We start from the raw sequence: 22180 nt of genomic DNA on the forward strand, positions 1-22180 counted from the left end.
CTTTGACCCTGCCAAGCAACCCAAGAGCCAACCCCTCTAATAAAGGATTTTCCTACAAAGCTGCATCATGATGCTTAACTTTGGCCTTAGTGAGTGAGGGACTTACCAATTCATACCTTGCTAGAATTTGTCACACACAAACTGGCAAAATGATTATAACAGACACAAATTGCAAAATGAGTCAGGAAAGCACTCATTCAGCCTTATGGAAATATGGCTGTCTTGAGTATCAGGGTTCAATATAATGTCAGTAAAAGGGTTAATTCCATTTTCATGAGAACATAATTCAAGAAAGCAAGTACAACTTTTTCAAGGACTAATCTTATACAATTTTAGTCTAATTTTTTTTTCTCTTTTTAATTTTTAAGTTAGGGGAAATGGTATTAGAATATATTCACCAGTAGTACACAGAACAGATAGGGTATCTTGTTACGTACTTTGCAGTATGCCACTGAAAGAGTAAGTTCTCAGGGAAGGTTATTTGTAATTAGAAAACTCATTTTAAGGCAAATGAAACAAGACATCACTACAACTGCCAAATGCTTCATCTACCTTTTTTTATGAGAAAATGTTATATGTGTGCCTAAGTCACTTGCTCCCAAGAACTCACCAGCAACACAGAAATCTACAAGGACTTCCTTGCCCAACAAGCCTCAACACAGAATACCAGCCCTCCAGGCCTGCTACAAAGAGGATAAGCTTGAATATGTCGCAGCTAGTTAGCTCTTAACAAAGACTCACCTGAGGGAAGCGATATTTATGAAAGATTATCTAAGAGACTTACTTTCCATCTCCACATATCTTAGGCACTAGCCTTGAGTCTACTTCTGGCACCAGATGACTTGGATCCTTTTCTCTTTGTCTTCTCCTCTCACAAAGAATCACCTTTGCTAATGTAGACCTTAATCATATGGCCTCCATTTTTTATCAAGAATTATTTGTTATAAACTCTATACAGCGTAGTTTCCATGATCTCATTCTATGCCCCCTATACAGTCTCTCACATAAAAGTTTTTTTAAAATTGCATTTCATTTAATGCCTGAAGAGTTAGTATGCTTAACCTTCTTCTGATCGTGAAAATTATATAACCAACTGTAGTTCCCTTTTATCTGGCGCTTACATGTAAATCATAGCAGTCCTGTCCCATTCGGTTGGTTCTCTACATTAGCCCATTTGCTTTCTTTTTTCCATGGTACAAACTGTCCATTTTGATTTATAATATGTTAGTATACTACTTATTATCTGTTAATATACTGTTATTTATTTTATGTCTATTAGTGTTTATATCTACAAATATGATATTTATTACCTAACTTGCTATGTCAAACCTTTCTGGAAGGAAGAAAGAAAAACTAAAGAAAGTAAAACTAAAACACACTTGCAAGGAGGGTAGGGAGTAAGGTTGATCAGGGTCAAAGAGGTCAAATATATGTCAAATACATGGTGACAGGAGACTACACTTTGGGTGGTGAAACTTACATAGTGTTATTAACCAATGTTACTCCAATAAATTTAAGTTCAAAAATAAAATTGAAAAAATAAAAGAGACCCAAAAAGAGCACACTCGCATCATGAATCCTGTGCATGAATGGACATGAATATTCCCCCAAATTAATCACATAAAACTCTAGATCCAATCCCTTTGAAGTGGGATTGTATAATCATGCCCATTTAACACACCAAACAGACCCATATGCTTTGTAGAGAACTTGCCCAAAGGTAAAACAGAAAGGAAGCAGTGGGGATTCTGATGCCTTATTCAGCATCATTTTCCACCAAGGTTCTACCTGGAAATTCAAGTGTCGTGCTAAATTCAGGTTACCCACCTCCTCACCACTGGTTATTCGGTGAGCCAGATCGTTTAAGTTTCTCATCATTCTTTCATCCCGAAAATCATAAGGAAATGTTTCTGTCCATTCTGTCAGCAGTTGAAGGATTTTGGGTGCAATTTTTCTTATCTGGTTCTAGGGAGAAAAAGCAAATCTAATTCAATGATATCTATCACCATGGACTATATCAAATAAATAATTACAAACAGCGTCACTGATAAACTTCAAGTGCTAAGTCTTTGGGGTTAAAGAAGCTCCACTCTCCCTCCCCTATATCAACTGCCACCAACTGAAGAAAGGCTCTAGGGATCTTTCATGGCATTAGATTTGTATTGCGTTCTTTATGCCATTACCAATTCCCTTTGCATAACCATGATATCATTTATGCACCTCAGCCTAGGGATAAGCTAGGGCTACTTCAGGACATGTTCACAAAATCTAAGCCATAGAGTTACCAAACCCAATAGTAAAAAAACTGAAAAGGTCAAAACATATCTTTACCTTATCACCATCAGGATCAGTTAGCTTCTGGTGCTCAACACATAAGTGGCAAACTTTGGCCATTAGCTCATACGGATGCATAAATAACCGAGAACTGAGTAGAAAGGTAAATATATATGTTCTCTGTGGCAAGAGAAAAAAACATCAAGGTTAATTCTCTCTGAAACTACTATTTTTCCAAATATTATACACCTTATTTCATTAAGTTCTCTCGATCAAAGTTAACATGCTGCAGTTTCCAAAGTGATGCTTACTAGTAATAAAACACCATAAGATGGATCCATCTTCTCGTGGATTTTTTCCTTTAAACTACACTAACAATAACAAAACTACAAGATAAGTTTAGCTACAGAAGTTATTCACAGCACATTTTCACGTCCGTCCTCTGGGAGCCAGGATACCAGCACGCATAACTCACTCTAGTGAAGAAGAATGAAATTCAGCCCTGACAGATAAATCTAACTTAAATGTACTACCCATACAGAATCGTGTTCTGTGTCCAAATAGGATGATAACTAAATGGAAACCAAAATACCCAACCAACATCAGCTCAAGAATCCTCCAGTGTGTCGTGGGTCACACACTGAAGTGTTTGTGTGCTGTGTCACAATATTCAAAGGCAGGCTTTCAAGTTATTTATTTGCTCAAAGGTTAAAAAATTTGATAAAATACAGTATCACACTATATTTTTCTTTAACCACATTGTCTCCCAAGAAGCCAGTAATGAAGTAGTGCTTATTTGTTATAACAGTTTCAGACTTCCAATGAAAAGAAAAATTCCATGGGTCACCCCCAACACCATTTAGGCGCCTTTACTAGGCTCATAAACACTTAAGAGAGCTGAACAAGGAACTCCTTTTACTTTTGATTACAAGCTTTCCCTGTGTGGCAACATATTTGAGAATTCTATGTAACAAATCATATACAGAGATAACTCAGTAAGAAATATTATGGTGAATTACAGTGGCAAGCACAAATTATCCTTTACACACCAAGGTCATTATTATATTTATAAAAGCATATGAATCTAGTGTCTACATACTTTCATGAACTCTAATTGGGAGTGAAACCATATGCAAATTACGAATTTCAGTTTTCTCCTCTCTAGCCTCTTGGAATTGCTGTAATGACTGAGCAGATGTAAATGAATTGCCTAGGTTAGGAAGTATTATCTATACAAATGTCCGTTATCAAAGTAAAACATTAGCAAGCATGTCATCTGAGGTCCATTCTATAAAAAACTTCATCTTGAATGTAACGCTTGTTCCCTTTGCTATGAAGTTTGTCTAACTTCACTTTTCTCAGCATAGTGACGGTCCTGGAAACAAAAAGGCATTAAATATTACGGTAGCATCCAATGTTGTCTGGCTTGTCCATTTAAGAACCAAGGTATATTACAGATGCTTCATTTAGATGGCATCTGACTGCCTACAATGTGGTATCAATCCTGGAAAGAAATTGATATGCAGACAACCACCAAAATCTGAATCACACCCAAGCTCAATCTGATCTCAAAGCAGTCAATAATCATATGCTATTTTGTATTAGAAAAATTCTTAGCCACCCAGATATAATTTGGTAGTATTAGGATCCCTGACTACTATATTATGATTTCTGCTGAATGCCAAGGATGTGTTTCAAATGAATACTGATACCTACATCCGGATAGTAATCCACGTTAGGTACTAAGTGCTGGATGAGTGCTTCCAGAGATCCAGAGAGGAGGTTGTTGTCATGGTAATACAACCCTCCACAGCTGTCCTCTGCAGACTGATAGAGGTTTCGGTTGTAACCACTGCTGTCAAACATCGCTGAAAAGGGAGGCGTCTGAGGCATGCTTTCCTAAAATAAATGAAAAAAGAGAACACATAGTATCAGTAATATGCAATCCAAACCAAAATTAAGCTTTAACAGGTATTAGGCTTTAACAGTAATGAGAAAACAGGCAATTTTAAAAATAGGTTAGGTTCTCTCTGATACAGTAACAGAACCCATCAAGAAGCAAACTGTTCTTTGAGTAACACATGTACGCATACTTTTGAGTACCAATCTCATTTACATTAAATGCCATAAAATGCTTAGATCAAAGAATCCAATCTGGACTTAAATTCGGGTCTCTGGCTGCCATATTTAGGTATCAGTCCTTCACATCTGGTTGTAAAGGTGGGGAGTGGAACTGTGCTTCAAATTGCTTTGCCCCACTGAGGCAACTATTATGCTAAGGAGGAAATGTGTAAGCCTTCCAAGTTCATTGGGATATATGTTACAGAACAGTTAAGAAATATCGGACCAGCACAGGGCATATTAGAGGATAACAAAAACAAAAGTTGAAAATGAAATTGTAAAAGAGGCCTAGAATTAAAGTACACAGAGTGAGTGTGTGTGTGTGTGTGTGTGTGTGTGTGTGTACAGATGTATAAATACATCAGATTTATTGCCGACTCCCTAGTTTTCCCTGGAAGATGGGATGCTATTGATTTTCACCCCTTTGTGTTAAATTCTTATGGAGGTGGAGGGCTCTATAAAGCCTCAGTTCTCAGGAAACACGCAGGCTGAGGAGGTGCCTGATTTGGAAAGCAAAGAGCACTGTGACATTCCTCTCCACCTGTGTGCTTTACAACTCACAGAGCCCTGTCAGAGTATGCTCAGCAGAGGCCAGAGGCTATTAAGTTATCACTTGGATTCCTAGGGACGGGAGAGGCCCTGAGAACGGACTCCCGGGTTCTGGCAGCAGATCTGGACAATGGAGCCGTTCAGGAGCTGCCCAGACTGAAGGATTCAGCAGTCAAACAATGAGAGGAAGCCAAACTCCAGCCTTGAGCTGACAGGGACAGGGTGTGTGGAGGCTGCATGAGGATACAACCTGGGCTAATCCTTCCTTTCAAGATGCTAAAAGACATTTGCATCTGAATGGCGTAGGGCTGTGGAGCCCAGTCTGAGAAGACACAGACCTCACCCCCAGCATCTAAGTTCCAGCTCCACCCATTAGGGGGCAAGCCTCACAATATGTGCAGTGTCTCCATGGGGGGGGGGGGGGGATGGCACTCAGATGGGGTGTTGGGGAAAAAAAAATCACTTATAAAGCTGACCTGACAGGTGAACTTGGCACTTAGCATCAAGAAAAGGAGACAGAGAAAAAGCTTCAGCAGTTTGTAGTCTATCCCTTCCACACACCAACGCTGAGGGAGAATGTAAAAGGATCCCTGAAAACATAGCCACAAATGCGCAGAAAGTGATTACTGAGAATCACTCTATCTGGGGATGTTTGCTATTATCAGGGTCACCACTGTTGTGCATGTCGCTTAGGCAGGGCATGGTCATGACCAAAGGATCAGGAAATGTGGAATCTAAACGGCAACACAAGTGCTCCACACTTCATTGGTAAGACCTCACACGCAGGATTCCTGGTTAAATAAGTCACTCAGTGTTAACATGGTATAAGGCAATGGACAAGGTATGTTTCTGTCTTCTTCAAATTGCCAGTTTTCTGAGGACGATTCATGTGCAATAGAATCTCTACAAATGGGTTGTCCTTGGTGGGAAGAAAAATAAGATCCTGTCTACCTCTGCCAGGAGAAACTCAAAAACTGAGATGCCGGGATCTGAGACGAGAGGCATCTGAAAGTTACTGTTGAGAGCCTAGAGGGAGCAATCGTCTGGATTGGACTCTCTGCCTCCGGCTTTAGACAGTTAAAACCACACAGTTTCTGTCATGCAGGGTGTCAGGCGGGGTCTCTGCTCCCGCTCCCCACATAAGAACGCAGGATATGGCTAGGCCAAAAAGGAACACCCACGGAGCCATAGGTAGGGGAGTCATACCACTGTAGTCTCACTGGAGGCTGGATTCACAGGACGTGCGACCTGCTTTCCGCTTTTCTGCCAACTGACTGACTCCCCTTGCTAACTGCACTCTGCCATGCTAACTGCAATCCACGCTTGCCAGCCACCATCTTCTTGCTAGCCCCAATTGCTGCTAGCGTAGCCACAGCAGTTATATTAGTGGCCAATGGCTCACTGGTTACAGCTGACGGCCAACTAGCCACAGCTGATGGCCATCTAACCACAGTTGATGGTCGTTTACTACCTGAGCCAGCATCTTTCCACGTGAGGCCGAGAGCCTGGAAACTACTCCTGGCTCTGTCCCCACAGTTTCCTTCGTGTACAGGATGACAAGTAGAACTCACTCTATCATGCCCTGGAGTTTTTCTGTGTGTTTCTTTTTCTGCCAAGTGCCATGAATTTTCCTCCATTTCTCCACTTACTATTCATCACTACAGAAACCATGCTAACGAAGTGCTTTGGGAGATGGCTGACCAGGATTCGGGAATTCCAGAAAATGTTAAAAGTCCAAAAGGACCATAGAAACCAACTGGTCCAGCATGGCAAACAGATTTCATTTTACTTTCTAAGGGCGATCAATTCAAAGTGGTTGCCTAGAAGCCTGAGGATGAGCCAGAAGGATTCAGAGGCTGTAAGAAGGTGGGCAAATGGGTGTCCTAAGTGGTTAGGAATGACTCTAAAACAGTCTTGGAAGAAGCCAAAGCCCAGTGCCGTCACAACCTGGTCCGGTCTCCTCTTTCCATAAATGTGCAAACTGAGACCCTGGGAGGTGAAGTGAAGTGACCGTGTGGCAGAGGTCACACGGTGACATGGCCACTGCACCAAGCGAGCCCAGTGAAGCTCTCCTGAATCTCGTATACCTGCTGCCTTCAGTTTATTAACACTAAGCACTAACCCACAAAATAGTCGTGGTTCACTCAGAGTTCCCTTTTAGGGAACTGCAACAGAAGCCACCAAGTATTTGTACATCTGAATTATTTACTCCCACAAAGCAGACAAGGATTCATATCTAGAGAAGTCCCAATGTGGCGCATCATAGCCAGGAAAACTTGGGAAAGTCATCCCTCCACCCCCCACCAGTATGTTTTTCATCTGGAAAACTACTTCTAATTTTGCTCACCCCTTCCAAAATTCTAAATTATAACAAACTACTGATTTTCTTTATAGCAAAGTTCTTCTTAGAGCCTTATTAGAGCAATGGCAAAAGGCTTTTGCACTGGTCCTTGGAAATGTGTCACACACAGGATTTATTTCAGGAGGTACAAAAATCGCAACACTTAGAAAACCCCCTCCAACCAGGCGCCAAAAGAAAATATTGCAAATAGCAATGGAAACCAAACTGAGGTAAGTTAATGGGAGTTATAGCTTATTATATTGAAAAATAACTTTTAAGAGAGTATGTCACAGGTCATTTTCTCTGCCTTCTAATTACCCCAAAGTTTTGTTGCTAATCAGCTGATTTGATTTTCCCATAAGTCACCTTGATTGCTGAACTCACACAGTATGTGGGGTCCCCTAGCCCCCACATATACCTTATTTCTGCACACTGGTCATATTTTTCTATCTTGCCATATACTCAAGTTAGCATCTGTTTAATTCCTTAGGCCGTCTCCTACTTTTAGCTGTACTTTCTTCTACTACAGGATCGTGCGTGCTGGAAAAAGTCTCCACATCCCACAGTCCTGTACTTCTCTGATTCCCCCTCAAGGCCCTTCACCTGAGAAGCATGGTGTGGAAGGCTCTGAGAATGTCAGCAGCTCCCATTTGTGTAAGGTTTACTGCCTACCAAGGCCGTTTTGGATTCTACAACCACCCAGTTTGGGAGACATTCTCATGGTTTTGACTGCATAAGACGCTAAGGTTCAGAAAAACTAACAACTCGCTTGGGGTTACACATCAGATAAGGGACAGACAGGGCAGAGTTTCAAACCTCAGTCTTCAGATGTCAGGTTCAAAATTTATTACATGACATGTTATATTGCAAATGGTATTCTTTGAACTTCTAATGTTTAACTATAAAATGAAAAGCCTGTCAGTTTGTCCCAAATTGTAAGCTATTAGAAAAATTTATGTTTTACATGTTCTACATAAATCCTTGCTCCAAAGATACATTAAGGCCATTAATTACTCTTATTACAAAGCAATACTGTCAACAAAAATATTTAAGCTACTGACATTTGCAATCAAAACATAGTCCCATCTAGACAGAAATTTCACATATTCTAATATACATTTATTTATATTTTAGTATCTTTAAAATTGGGGTGCCCATCAATAGCCAAATGATAAAAAAAATGTTTAATTAAGTCTTTTTTAGCCACATATGAAATAAAAGAGCATTTTACAATAGATGTAAATAAAATACATCTATCTTAGAGTCAATGAAATACAGTAATATTTGGTTGTGTATACTTTATAGATTTCTAGTAAAAATTTGTATGAGACAAACGACCAAAAGAAAGATCATGGGTCACAGCGTTCATCACCCATTTCTGGACAATCTCTAACAAGCGACCCACCCAGCCATGTTCCGGAAAGATCAGCTGTCTAGTGTCAGAGATGCATTCGATAAACAAGGGGAAAGGTCAGTCGAATGGTACAGAAAGTGCTGTGTGAAGCATATTTTTAAATACCTAAGAAGATAAACAGACTCTTTTTTTTCTCTCAAGTTATCACCCTGTTTGTTCAGTATCCCTCCGATTTGATGCCCAGGACTTTACTTCTATCTACCTGCTTCAGGTATGGACATGAAGTGAGGCTCAGCAGATTAAATATTGGCTCGGCTCTTGTCTAAGAAAACAAATACAATATCCAAGTACTGGACATGAGAATCCAGAGAAGTATTTATCCCTGGGCGTTATTAACTCTATGAATTGTCTTAATGATTTCCCCAGTGGAAGCAGGGCTCAGTGGGAGGCTCCTATCCCATACCTTCCACTTACTTATTTTTTAATCTCAATGTAGTTCCGACTTCTCCTTATTTGCAGCAAAACCTCCCCTTTACAGTGCTCATAATTAATATTTTCTGTCTCTGGGGTCCTGTAAACTCTCAATTTACTCCTGTCTGCCCTTTCCAACATAATCTCAAAAATCAACTTCTCCATGGTCTGCCATTCTCCTATAGCACAAATTTTGCCCAGCCTAACATACCTACCTATGGGGGGAACTGCTAACCCCAAATCTTGTTTAGAAAAACATGGACTCTTTCCAAAATTAAAATGTGTGACAGCATCAAGTTAAATACTGGCATTAACTGAGTGTTAAATCAAACTTCAAAGTAGTTCATTCCTTTGGAAAAAAGATTTACATGAGACACTTGCAAAAGCTGCTGACTTGATTCAAATCACTACCAGTAAGATAAGGCACAGGGCATCTTAATCTCTAGTGCAACGCTCACTTTACAAAGTGTCCTTAGTAAACCAGTTCCTGGAGATTCAGAATATATTGTTTGGCCAGTGGCTCTTAGCTTTTTAGGGAGATTACAAACCTCTCCCCACATTGCCTCTAGAGAGATGCAAAAGGTTGGAAAAACTTTCAGGGAGCTCAGCTCCCAGATTAGGAAGCCCATGTGCTGGCCTGTACAGAACCTAGATGTTATTTATCTACTCTGCTTCAAAGGAGGAGAATGTGGTGATTCTGAGGGGTACCTTGGCCTAACACATTCAAAACTGGCTCCTTAGAAATCAAGGAATACTTCTATTTTCAGGTAGTACCAATCAAACAGAGTTAAAGAGGATTAAAAAAATGACCTTTCTTTTGGTTTGGGTAGAGATATTTAAACAGACATTTTTTTTTTTTTTTCCTAAATTGAGGCAGCCTTTTGGGATGGGGAAGATGCAGTGAGACAATGGGAAACAGATTTTTTTTTTCTTTTTAAACAATGAACCAGGCTAAAAGAAAGTTTAGTGCCACCAACATTAGCATGCTGGAAAACTTCCCAAAGCCAAGTAAAAGATCTATCCAACTCAGGTATACAAGATGAGTGCTCTTTCGTAAAATTAATTTGGTAAGCTGAAAAGTTGGTTGACAGACAAGGTATCTTACAGGAGCAGCTAATTCAGTCACAAAGATATATCATGTTCTTCCAAGGACCCTGAAAAAGTTCAGCCTGACATTGATCCAGCAGCAAGGAAGCAAGCGCTGGGTGATTTAAGGGATGAATGGATTTGAAAGGCATGCCTAATGGTTTCAAACCAACTAAAGCACCAGATGAAAAGCCGCCTTTTTCTAAACAGCAGACTGTGTTTGAATTAGCAACTGCTTTTGCACAATGTTATTTATGATGTGGCAGGTGCACCCGGATAAGGTGGTTTCAGGTGACAATTCAAATTGGAGAAGAGGTCGAGGAAAAGATGGGTGTGGGGACGAAATCAAAAGCTATCCTTCAACATCTGCTATAGATGCACTGTAAATCTCTACCAGCATGTCAAGTCAGCATTTCCTTTACACTCAAGAGAATGAGATAGAAAAAGTAGGAGTCAAAGGGGGAAAAAAAGTGTTTTTTCAATCCTTATTTCAACAGCGTGTTTTGGTGAAATACTGAATAAATCCAATGCCTTTATATGTATCACTGTCTTTTAGCTTCTGTTCAAATGCTATACGTATGTCCCAATGAAAAACAAACAACCCACTGAGGTGGAGAATGGCTTCCCTACCACAGCTGAACTTTGAAAGCATGTTCCTTTAGTGAGGACAGGCTTAATTTACTATCCTGGTTTCCCCAATATCTATCTGGATTCCAAAGGAACTTTGCACGTCGGTGACATGCATTCTCTTCCTATTTTCCTTTCAGGTCCCAGAGACCTGAATGAGAGAGTTTATATGTTTCAGCTTTACAGCAGCTGGTATCGCATTGGTAACGCTGGATCTTAGAACACAAGTATTGACTGCATGTTAACAGAGTGTATCTAACTATGGATTTGAGTCAGGGTGAAAGTCAAGTTTCTGACACTATCTAAAATATGGCTTATCTTGAGCTTGAAAATGTCTAAAAGATTATCTTCTCATTTCTTTCCTCAGAGAAGGGAAGTCCTAAAAGCAGGTATTTCTAGCAGCAGCTCTGGAAACTGTAGAAATGCTACACCTCTGCTAACCTCCATGGAAAAAAAGAGGTATTGTGTTGAGAGTGCAAACATACAGTGCCGACAGCTCAGAATCAACTCACTTCTTTGGCATTTGAACAAAAAGTAAGCAACTCCCAGATAAGTACATTCTTTGGAACTAAGTCCCAAATGCTTAGTAGATTTCACAGTTGGGGGGGATAAAAATCAGTATTTTTGAGGAAAGAAGGTCATATTTCTCTCGACAACAATGAAATGGTGGTATTACTTTCTGATGTGTTCTATAGTGTTCCATATGAAAAACATGAATTTGCATTTTGCTTGATTGTCCTAGATGCTACTTCAAAAACTTGTTTACTAATCTATCTTTGGTTTCCCTGGAAGAAAAACAAAGCTAACATGTGCCATCTTTTGTCTTGGGGATACCTTCCTAGCAGTTTATTAAAACACGAAACAACATTTCACTACATGACAACTCTCAATGGACTTGAACAGTCATCAAAAACTTCTCTATGAGATAAATCTTTAATGTGGGGGAACTGATCACAGAACATTTCGACATTCTTTATGCATCAACTGTTTTTAATTGTCTACAACTTTCATGCAGTTCCTGAGTTTAACAGTAGATGGCCTCATGTGCCTCATCTTTGAAAAGGCTGGTGCTTTCCAGCAATAAGTCAGTGCTACTTTATAAAGCAAAAGGACAACTGGAGTTCTGGGGGGAAAAAACTGAGTGATTACTGTTTGTGATTTTGGTATATTATCGAACTTAGGAAACTGGCATTTCTCATTCCATACAGTTGAAAACAACTCTGGCTGATAAAACCAGTTAAGACTCTTATTTCCTTATGTCTTAGATGCCCGTCTATGATGAGATTTAATTATTTCATTTTTCCCAGAGGAATAGAAGTGATCTTCCAGATAATCAAAATCATCATTATCTAATTAAGTGCTGTCAAAAAGAACTTGCTGGGTTATTGCAAATGTTCCTCTTTGGCAATGTCCAATACAGTAGCTGTTAGCCACGTGTGGTTATTGAGCACTTTAAATGTGGCTACTGCAACTGAGAAACTAAATTTTTAATTTTGTCTAATTAAACTTAAGTTTAAATATCCCCATGTGGCTATTGGCTCTCATAGTGAACAACAAAGAAGTAGCTGAATCATTTACATGTGATAGAGCTCAAGCCAAATTATAAAATATCCTATGGGGAGAATCCGTTACTAAAAGGGTGTATTTTTCTAAACGCAATTCATCTCACAGGAAAATGACCTGATACTTAGTGAGGACATTTAGTAAACAAGTAGAATTTTCTATTTGCATTTTACTATAAAACATGGTTACTGGGATAATTTTATATTTTGGCTTCAAGTTCTTGAGAAACTACATTTATGCCTCCACCTCCATTCTTCTCTTTTAGATAAACAGAAAAATACTGGTAGTCTACACAGGAAAGTCTCTTCCTTTCTTGCAAGGCTTATTTGCCCTTTGCCTGTGTTAAACTAATTTTAATACCAGTTTCCAAATAAAATTTCCATCAGTTGAATGATTTCCCAGATACAGACACACCTTGAAATTAAATAGTAAACATATAAACTTAAGAAAACAGGACTGGTGGAAAGACTGGTTAAAAATGTAGTAAATAGTAACATTGACTTAACAGGTCAAAAAAATTTCCTGACTCAACCTTCTTAATAATTAGCATTTTTAAATACACTTGCAGGAGAAAAAACAAAAGCAAAAAGCAGTTCAAAAAAAATATTAACTCTACATAATTTTCATCAATAAAAAGAAATTCTCCTTTCCTCATTTGCATGCACAGAAAGTAGCTGAACATCTAACTAGCTGAATGAACAGATCACTTTATCCTTCATTCTTCCACTGCTAATATAGGGTACAAATGCATGACGTGATAATACAGCAAAATAAATCAGTTACCCCAGAGCTAAGAGAGACTCAAAAATCACCTACGTAAACACTCCATCGGATTTTACAGATACTGAAGGTATAAGGAGAGACTAAGTGACTTGCTAGGCGCCAGATCGGCTAGAACCTTAGTCTCTATATTCTGAAGGCAGAAATCTGCCCCCCGCACGAGGCTACAATACCTGTCATTTTAGAATAACCAAAGGTTGCACAGATAGAATTTTTGTAGATTTCATTGCAGAACCAAAAAAGGACAACAGTGGTTCTTGAAAAGTGATGGCGGGGCTGCGGGGGGCGGCAACATCTGAATTCAATCACTAACAACAAAAATCCCATAAATCTGAAGCAGTATTTTCAACAGTATAATTTGTCTCTTTAAAATCTCACAAAATGTTAGAATGGCCTTTCTATTTATTATTTGTGGTACCAGAATCAAGATTCTCAATTCCTGCTACAGGGATTCCAGATTTTTCTCCCAGGTTAGCAAAAACACCCTCCTTTCCCCAATGCCTGTCCAAGGTGATAATTTCTTTGGGGTCACCCAAATGCTCCTCCAAAGTCCAGTTCTTCCAGGTCACCTTTAGAGATAGATACAGTTGATCTCAACACTTCCTGTGAGACATGAGTTACCTTGCCTAGTACTGACAGTCACCCAGCTCTCCTCTTCAATTATCTAACCATTTCTCTTTTTCCTAGATAGGTGTTACTAAGTTAATTTTTTGGCCTATTGTGGTTTATTAGCCAGTAGTTAATTTTAGACCATAAGAATGTAACGTTAGCAACAATGTAAGAAATAATAATAATGTTAGAAATAAGAAATATTATTAGTAATAAAATAAAAATATAAAAATGTTAGAAATATACGTTAGTAATAATATAAGAAATATTATTATGATAAATGATAAATATTTAGATATATTTGGAAATATATACCTAAGAATAAATTCAATGTTAAGCTGGGGGAAAAAAGACAAATGTAAACTCTTTCTGGTGATTTTCTATTCCAAAAGACAGTATGCTCCTCAGCTATCAGGTGTGGTAGTATCAGATTAGCTGTCTAAAGGTGCACATAAAATGCAGCAAGACTTTAAATGCACATGGGAGAAATAAATTGTAAGAATTTAACACTCCATAAACAATTGGAAAGTCCTACTGGAAAGCCAGTATGCTTAATAGCTAGAAATGTTGCCACCTCTAGGAAAACAAAAGGATTGACAGAAATGTAGAAGAATAACAAGAAAAAACTTGCTAATCAGTAGCTGATCTTCTCATCTTTGCCATAAAATCTGCTGAAAAGCACAATATAACACAAAAAATTATGAACCCTGATTTTTGTCAAAAGTGCCCTGGGTCCTCAATTGCTCAACCATTGTCCCGCCCCGTCCCCCCCCCCCAAAAGAAACACCCATTAATGATAGGGTCTAACAAGCTGCCACTCTTTTTTTTTCTTCTTCTTCTATTAAAATCTCGGCAGACAAGGTTTATTTTTATTATTTCTTTTGAGACATCAACTCCACATTTGCTGTAAACTTGATCAGACGTGCTATTTTCCTCCCAAATCTCCCATCAGGTATATACTCTGATTAATTGTAACCTCCCTGTTTCTTAGCATAGGCGTCTCACCACGGTCCAACTATGTTTTAAATTGAGACACAGCCATCACATGCCAAGCTCTAGCTACTGTTTTTTGAGAGGAAAGAATAATTATTCACCCCATCTGAGTCTGACTGTACCAGACATTATTCAAGAGTGCAAAACTCTGATCCCTGGACTCTTCCCCTTTTATACACCCAGTTCAGAGACCCTGCTTCTGCCATTAGAGATCAGCCAGGGCTAAATATAGACCTACGAAAACCAGCAGTTTGTGATGACCCTCACATGGTACTGCTGACGAAAGTCTCCTTGGAGACACGCTCGACCCAAACACACAGACACAAATTTGCGTGTATATTCATCTCTACACACTGTACGCATCAATTAATCGAATTAATCAGCGATGACAGACATGTCTATATTCACCCAAGAAAGTGGCTCCCTAGAGATCTCCTCCTTCCATTTACCATACTTGTGCCACCGTCTGCACTGTCAGAGGACTTAGCTACGTTGCTCTCGCCTGAACTGCGTCGATTTGGTTGGGGTAAGGTGGGAAGCAATAGTCAAGAGGTACACACACACACACACGCGCGCGCGCACACACACACACACACACACACACACGCCAACCCGCCTCCCCACCTCCGTTTCGCCCTTTGCTCTTCTTCCAGCACCGGAGTTGTTCCCACCGTTGCCCTGGAAAGAGGAGGCTCTCACGCTAGGTGCCCGCGAGGCTCCCAGGTACCCGCAGTTCACGTTATTATCGCCTAGCCAGGTCCCACGCAGCGACTCACCTGAGTTCAGGCCAGAGCAAGGCGACTCGCTGTGTCCCAAGTTCGACTCGGGGGTGGGGGAACGGTGAAAGAATATCACCTCTTTGGTCGCAAGCACATGGCTTCTGTTCCCTTGTCCCTTCGTAAGAGTCGGACCCTAGATAATGGCTCCGACATTAAAAAGTAAACAATTCCCCCCCCACACACACACACACGAAAACTAGCCAAGAAGAAGAAGGGACCAACCTAGCTGTGCACAGGAGAAGAGGATACAGAACGGATGGACGCGATAAGAGCTCAGACAAATCTTCAAAAACTACCAAGATCTCGAAGCAGAAAGCCTGGCTGCGGGATCCGAGCGACAGAAGCAAGGCAAAACCCAAACCTGTCCCCGGCCCGGCCCCAGAGGCTGGGCCCCGCACCTGTTGGCACGGGGTCTGCGCCCGGGGCAGCCCCTGGCGTCCTCGGTGGAGGGACAGAGGGGCCCCGTAGGTCCCTGGCTTTGGCCGGGCGTTTTGCGCCAGTGAGAGCTCGCTCGCCCGCCCCAGGCTCTCCCGCCGCCCCGGGCGCCCCCGGCAGTGGAGCGCAGTCCGAGAGCCCGGCTGGCGGGGAGCGCAGCGCGCAGCACGATCGCTCGTTCCCGCTGCCCGGCTCCGTTCTTCCAGGGAAAACAGCCTGGCCAGGGAACAACCCACCTGCAGATGGACCCCAGGTCCTCCTTTTCCTAGCTGTTTGCCGCGCGCGCCCACAAATGCAACCAAACGACACGGAGCCAACGCGCGCTGGGAGAAGGGATGAAAAATCCCAGACAAGAAACCAGTCGGGCTCCTTGTTTATACTGAAACTACCGCCCAAGCCGGGCGCACACCCCCTTGGCTCCGGGTGCCCGCCTCCCGCCGCAGCCCCGCCCAGCCACAAGCGCGGACCAATCACGGCGCAGCTCACCGCCCACCCCCGCTACCGCCTCCCGTGCCCGGGAACCGACTCCTGCAGCGCGGTCACCCGGGTTCCCTCCCACGCTGCGGAGGCCGGCGGAGCCCAGCGCGGCGGTGTTTACCAGCGCTGACTGGGCTCGCTCCGACAGCGTGGGTTTCCTTCTGAGTGCACCTGCCCGGGGCTGTTTGTGCAGTCGTGTGTGTGTACATATGTGTGTTCATTTACCTGTGTTCACTCCCTGTAAATACCGGCCTAACTCGTTATACAGTAGCTATTAACATAACTATGAGCTAAGGCTCACTGTCCATGTAACTTTCAGAAGACAGCTGAGATCAATCACGAGGACGTTTGCTCAGCGATTATTTACGGAGTGCAAGGCTTTGTGCAAAACGCTGGGGGCACACTTCGGGCAAAAGTAGTCTGGTCCCTGCCGTTACGAAGCTCACAGTCTAGTGGAGGACAAACGGTAAGCGAATGGTCACCCAAACAAAATGTAAAATTGCGGCTGTTCCAGTTTCCACAAAAGATTGGAACCTGTGCTGTGAAGCATGATTCTGGAGGCAAAGAGGGGAGGCCAAGTCCTCAGTAAAGGCTGGTAACTACATACTCTATCACTGGATACTTGATAACTATTTTAGAAAAAAAGGTGAAAATCTCAATAGTTCACCTTGTACAAATAAAAGGAGGCTGGAGGGAAGAAACAATGGAAACAAATAAGGGAAGAAAGAGACTCAACAAAACAAAAAAGCTGAAAACATCGGGAGACTCTCTCTTGCCCACTATGTGACCTTAAGTAAGTCAAGTAGCTTTTCTGAGCTTCAGTGTTCCTATATATAAAACAACACTATGCATACCTGTCTTATAGGACTGTAAATAGTATCACTGCGATACAGAAATCTTTTTTGTCCCTGCTCCATCTTCTCTCCCGCCCTCCTCCTACTTTGGGTGGAAATAGTCATCTTGAAGTTCACCTTGCCTATTCTTAGCAGATTCCTACCCTCATTTTCTCATTCTGTGCCTCCTCTCACTTCTCTTCCTTTAATTATACTCCCTCCTTCTCTTCTGCAGGTGGGTCTCCCTGACTCAGTAATTCACTTTCACCCATCTGCACCTCTCTAGTTTAAAGGAAAAGTCATATAGCCAAGAGAGGTTAGCTGGGGTCAGCCTTGCAGAGTAAAGCAGAGGCTTGGGCAGTCCAGCCCAGCTATTGTGGTTTACTGGTTGGTCTTTCACGCTCAGTTTTCCATCCTGGTTCTGTAACAAACAAGCTATAGTAAGTTGGGCAAGTCATTTACAATCTCGATTCCTGGTCCTGCAGCAATAAATTAATAGGGTTGAACTAAATCAGGATTTCTAAATGGGAAATAGTTGACATATCCTTTTGTAACCGCTGGATACACCCACCAACCCGGAAGATTTTGCCCAGTTTGATTTTCTGAAGTTTTTTCCCCCCACAAAATAAAACATGTTTATTTTAGTTTCTCAAATTATAAAATGGATACTATGAAAATATTGTTCAATGCTTTACCAAATCACATTCCTGCTCCCCATTCTGGTGGATCCCCCAGAGCCCCTTCCAGCTTCCTACCTGAGAGGTGATATGTTAAGGGGACAGCTCTGGAGCTAGGTGATCCAAACCCTAATTCTATCCTTATCGCTTAGCCAACAATCAAACCTTAGAAATGGTACTAAAAGACTCCGGGCCCCAGTGTACTCATCTGAAAATAGCCATCATGATTTATAGAAGCAACTTCTTCCCAAGGTGTTGAGAAGAGTAAGAGAGATACTACATAACATGGGTTTGGAACAATGTCCCTCACAGAAGCCTTCCCTGGCCTCCCTATTGAAAATTGCAGTGACCCCCCCACGCCATATCATCCTTCCTTGTTTTGTTGTTGTTGTTTCCTCCATAGGGCTTACCACCCTTTAACATGCTGTCTTTTTTACTCATTATTACCTCTCTCCCCTCACTAGGATATAAGCTCCATAAGAGCCAGATTTGTTGACATTGCAGTTGTTTTCCTGCTGTATTTCCAATGTCTACAACAGTGTCTCACACATTATAAGCACTCAATAAACATATGTTGGTTAAAATAATTAATTAATGCCTAGCACATGGTAGGCGCTCAATAAATAATAGCTGTTATGTTTATGTATCAATTACTTTCTATCATGAAAAGATATTCTTTATGTCTCATAGTTTCTTTCTGGCCTTTTGACTCCATCACCTCAAGTCTTATCTCTGTAAATGTTGGTAAGCTCAATAACACTAGTCAACTTGATGTAAATAAAGCCCTACTGAGTAGGATCTGACAAAAATAGCTACCTGTATTGAGCTTCTGCTACATGGCAGGCTTTGTGCTAAACGTTGTCATTCTTCTCCTTTTCTCTTGGACCTCAGGTGCGCAAAACTAGAGCAAGTGTCATGACTGATCCATGTCCATTACTCTTCCTTTTATTTCAGTCCCCTTCATTTCCCATCTAAAACCCCAGTTTTCACCATGCCAATGGCACTTACTCATTCACACAGTACATAGTATGAGTTTTTCTATCCACTTTTCATAAACAATGATGGTATCATTTAGTGTGAGTACCACATGAGTGTATTTACCAAAATGTTACTGTGCAATCCGTCTCATTCTATCACTAGTTTCCCTCTTGCTTTTCGTTTGGATCATCTACCCATGTTGACGTATGTTGGCGTTATTCATTCCTTTTACTCCCTGTTGAGTATTTCACCACATATGTGTTATATTTTTTACTTACATTTTTATCTTCAAGAATATCTTGAGATATAGGTGCTATTCTCTCCATTTCTGAGACAAAGGAATGAGGCTTAGGAAGGTAAATAACTTGCCAAAGCCATTTAGCTGGAAAAGCCATGAATTAAACCCATATCTCTCTGATTCCAATACACCCATCTTGCCACTTTATAAAAAGGCTTTAATTACTGTAAGATTTATGAAATAATGCCTGAAAAATCCCTCTACCATTAATTTGATTTGCTTTACATGTCTAAGATATTGCTGTTAAAACTAGTACATATGTATAATTTAATTAGAGGCCAGTTGTTTTCATTACAAAGCAATGTTTATTATTTGTCTCAGACATAAGTTTAATGTCGTTATTTGTGATTTATGTTTTTCTTAAAACACTTGAACCTTAAATGGAAATCTCATAAAGCATAACTGCTTTCAAATGTTTAAAGCTTGTCATCTGAAAGGCAAATGAGACTCCAGAACACCAGATAGGACCTAAGAGGGAAAAGTATAGGAATGGATCACAGATTCAGCGTAAGAAAATCATTGAAGGTGTCTGAAGTGGAGTAGCAGCCTTTTTCAGCATGGAGATACCTCTCTAAATCTTAAAGGATCTTGTGAAATGGTCAAGCTACTCTCTAAAACACTTCCATATTTTCTCTTTTATTTATTTTCTCAATATCAGTCTGGAATATGGAGATGAACACTCCAAGGATATGGAATCTTAGCCCAGTTTATAAGTAAAAACAAAGGAATTGGTTGTATTACTTATCAACAGTCAATCTAGACCAAAGCCTAAGACTTTTCTCACTTTCCAAGCCAAGGAAGACAAGCCCATTTTTGATAAGTATGATGCATATTTCCACTCTTACGTTGATAAAAGATTATGAGTATTTTATAAAGCAAAAACATGAAGAATAAATTGTTGAGAGAAATCATTTACCAAGTTAGTAAGCAAGGTATATTAATATGCTTTTGCAGCTGTTTAAATTGTCCTGTAGCATCTTGTCCATTAGATCAGAGGATCTAATCAGCTTCTCTGGAACACACAAACCCAATTTTTTAAAAACAGTTAAGCAGTAAACAAAAACCTATAACACCTAGAGTATGCCACAGATACCAAAGTACCTATTTGATATAAAGCAAAAATAAAACAATTGCTATTGCACAGAGAATAGAATTAAAGGAAGAGGAAGAAAGTACTACTATTCTTCTCCCACCTCCGTCCCATGCACAGAGAACAGACCTTACAGAAAACCCAGTGTCTTCCCCTTGCTTTTTAGTGTGCTTTCCCTTGGCTTTCATTTCCTCATCATCTGAGGGCCTAGAGTGACAGGGGGAAGGAGGTTGCTTGGCGTGCTTTGGTTTCATGCCCTCCTCCTGCTTCTGGCCTAGTAAAAGGAATTGTGCTCATGGGCCAACCTGGTTTACAAGGGTGCCACGTTGGAATTTTATAGTAATAAAAAGCATGTATGTGTTTAGTATTGACCTCTGTACATACATTTCCCTGGAACCTGAGAGAAGGACGATGAAGGCAGGACATGATGATGTAGATATTCAAGATCCTGAGTCCCTACCGTGTCACATCAATCCTTTCGTAACTATAAAATGGACCCTGATGCTTAGAAGGAATTTTTGTGATGAAACACAATGGTATAGGGTCAGCCTTGAAATGGTCGTCTCTATAGTATTCCCAACATTTGTTATAGTATGCACATCCATTACCTCATGTAGGGAGAACGTTGGATCTGTGAGGGTCAGTCAGTTCTAACAGTGGTCATGACAGAGGCATATGTTTTCCTTTCCTGGGATCACTAAAAATATCATAAATAGCCATTCATTTAAATTTGTTAAGAAAATACTGCTAAATAGAAGGGTATTGACTAGAAAAGATAACTTCAAGGAAGTCTCTTCCACATGTCCATGTGATCCTTTATCACTGTCACATTTTATCTCCCAGACCTTAAAGTTGTACAAAAGAATGTAACAATTGCATGGAAAATTCCACAACAGATATAGCAGGTTTTCAAAGTCCTCTAAGAAGATGTAAAAAAATCACTATATCTTCATTTAAAGTAGACAAGAGCTGTTCAAAGGCAAATGTATTATTTTACCTTTGTAAGCCTTATTATTTTGTTAACTTGTCAATTCTTATTTATTCTTACAGAGTAATTATATATAATATCCTCGGGAAGGATACTGATATTGAAAAATTAAATATAAGTTGGCCTGACCACAGAGTCATGAGATCATCTCATCATCTTCATTGATTACATAAAGCACAGTGACTTAGTTTTTCTTCACTGACAAAGAAATATTTCATAACCTTAAACATGCATCATTTGATATTATCACCGTTTTGAGTAGAAATTCAACTGTGTTTAACATAAGTATATTTAGATAAATATTCTTTATTCTATAAAATCTTTATAGTGAATGATAAATATATTTCTCTATTTCTAATGTCTCTTTATAGCAGTTTTTGTCTGGTTCCTTGTGAATGAGTTGATCTTATAATAATGAATTAAGAAAAGGCTTTTCTGTTTCAAATTCTTATAGCCTTTAATGTTGTCTGATTATTTTGCTAGAAGATCCCCTTAGTTTTGACTAACTACCAATATATGTCCTAGAACATTGAATGGGAAGGGAGAAGGGGTAAAATGAATAATAGAATAATAAACTTTTAAAGCTAGAAGAAATAATAATGATCATCTCTTTTAATGTCCCCAATGCCACCAGCCAAGCCATTTTTTTTAAAGGCATTTTTGAGATGAGGAAATTGATTCCTAGCGAGATTAAATGATCTCTCTTCAAGGCCATCCAACAAGATAATCACAAAGGTACAGGAGTCAAAGGATGATAAGCCCAGGATGATAAGCCCAAGACTTCAAACACTGCATGATTTTACTTCCTAATTATTTCTGCAGGGGTGAAATCTATGGAGCTACTTTGACATAGAAGT

The 22180-nt window shown here is 40.2% G+C and overlaps 1 protein-coding gene across 7 annotated transcripts in view; it reads right to left on the reverse strand.

The window, feature by feature from the left end:
- RASGEF1B (RasGEF domain family member 1B) overlaps positions 1 to 22180 on the reverse strand; it is a 522412-nt gene that overhangs the window by 26013 nt on the left and 474219 nt on the right. For 3 of the 7 annotated variants that reach the window (XM_081056600.1, XM_081056605.1, XM_081056606.1), the window contains 3 exons: positions 3991 to 4173; positions 2332 to 2454; positions 1828 to 1965 (listed from right to left, as the gene is read on the reverse strand). In XM_081056600.1, the coding sequence (XP_080912726.1) occupies positions 1828 to 1965; positions 2332 to 2454; positions 3991 to 4173 (444 nt within the window). Of the gene's footprint in view, positions 1 to 1827; positions 1966 to 2331; positions 2455 to 3990; positions 4174 to 15176; positions 15280 to 15544; positions 15681 to 15769; positions 16166 to 16218; positions 16376 to 22180 lie in introns of those variants that run through there. The other 4 variants (XM_081056601.1, XM_081056604.1, XM_081056602.1 and 1 more) reach the window with 4 other exon arrangements.

The sequence above is a fragment of the Rhinolophus hipposideros genome, assembly GCF_964194185.1.
Source record: "Rhinolophus hipposideros genome assembly, chromosome: 1".
Taxonomy (NCBI): domain Eukaryota; kingdom Metazoa; phylum Chordata; class Mammalia; order Chiroptera; family Rhinolophidae; genus Rhinolophus; species Rhinolophus hipposideros.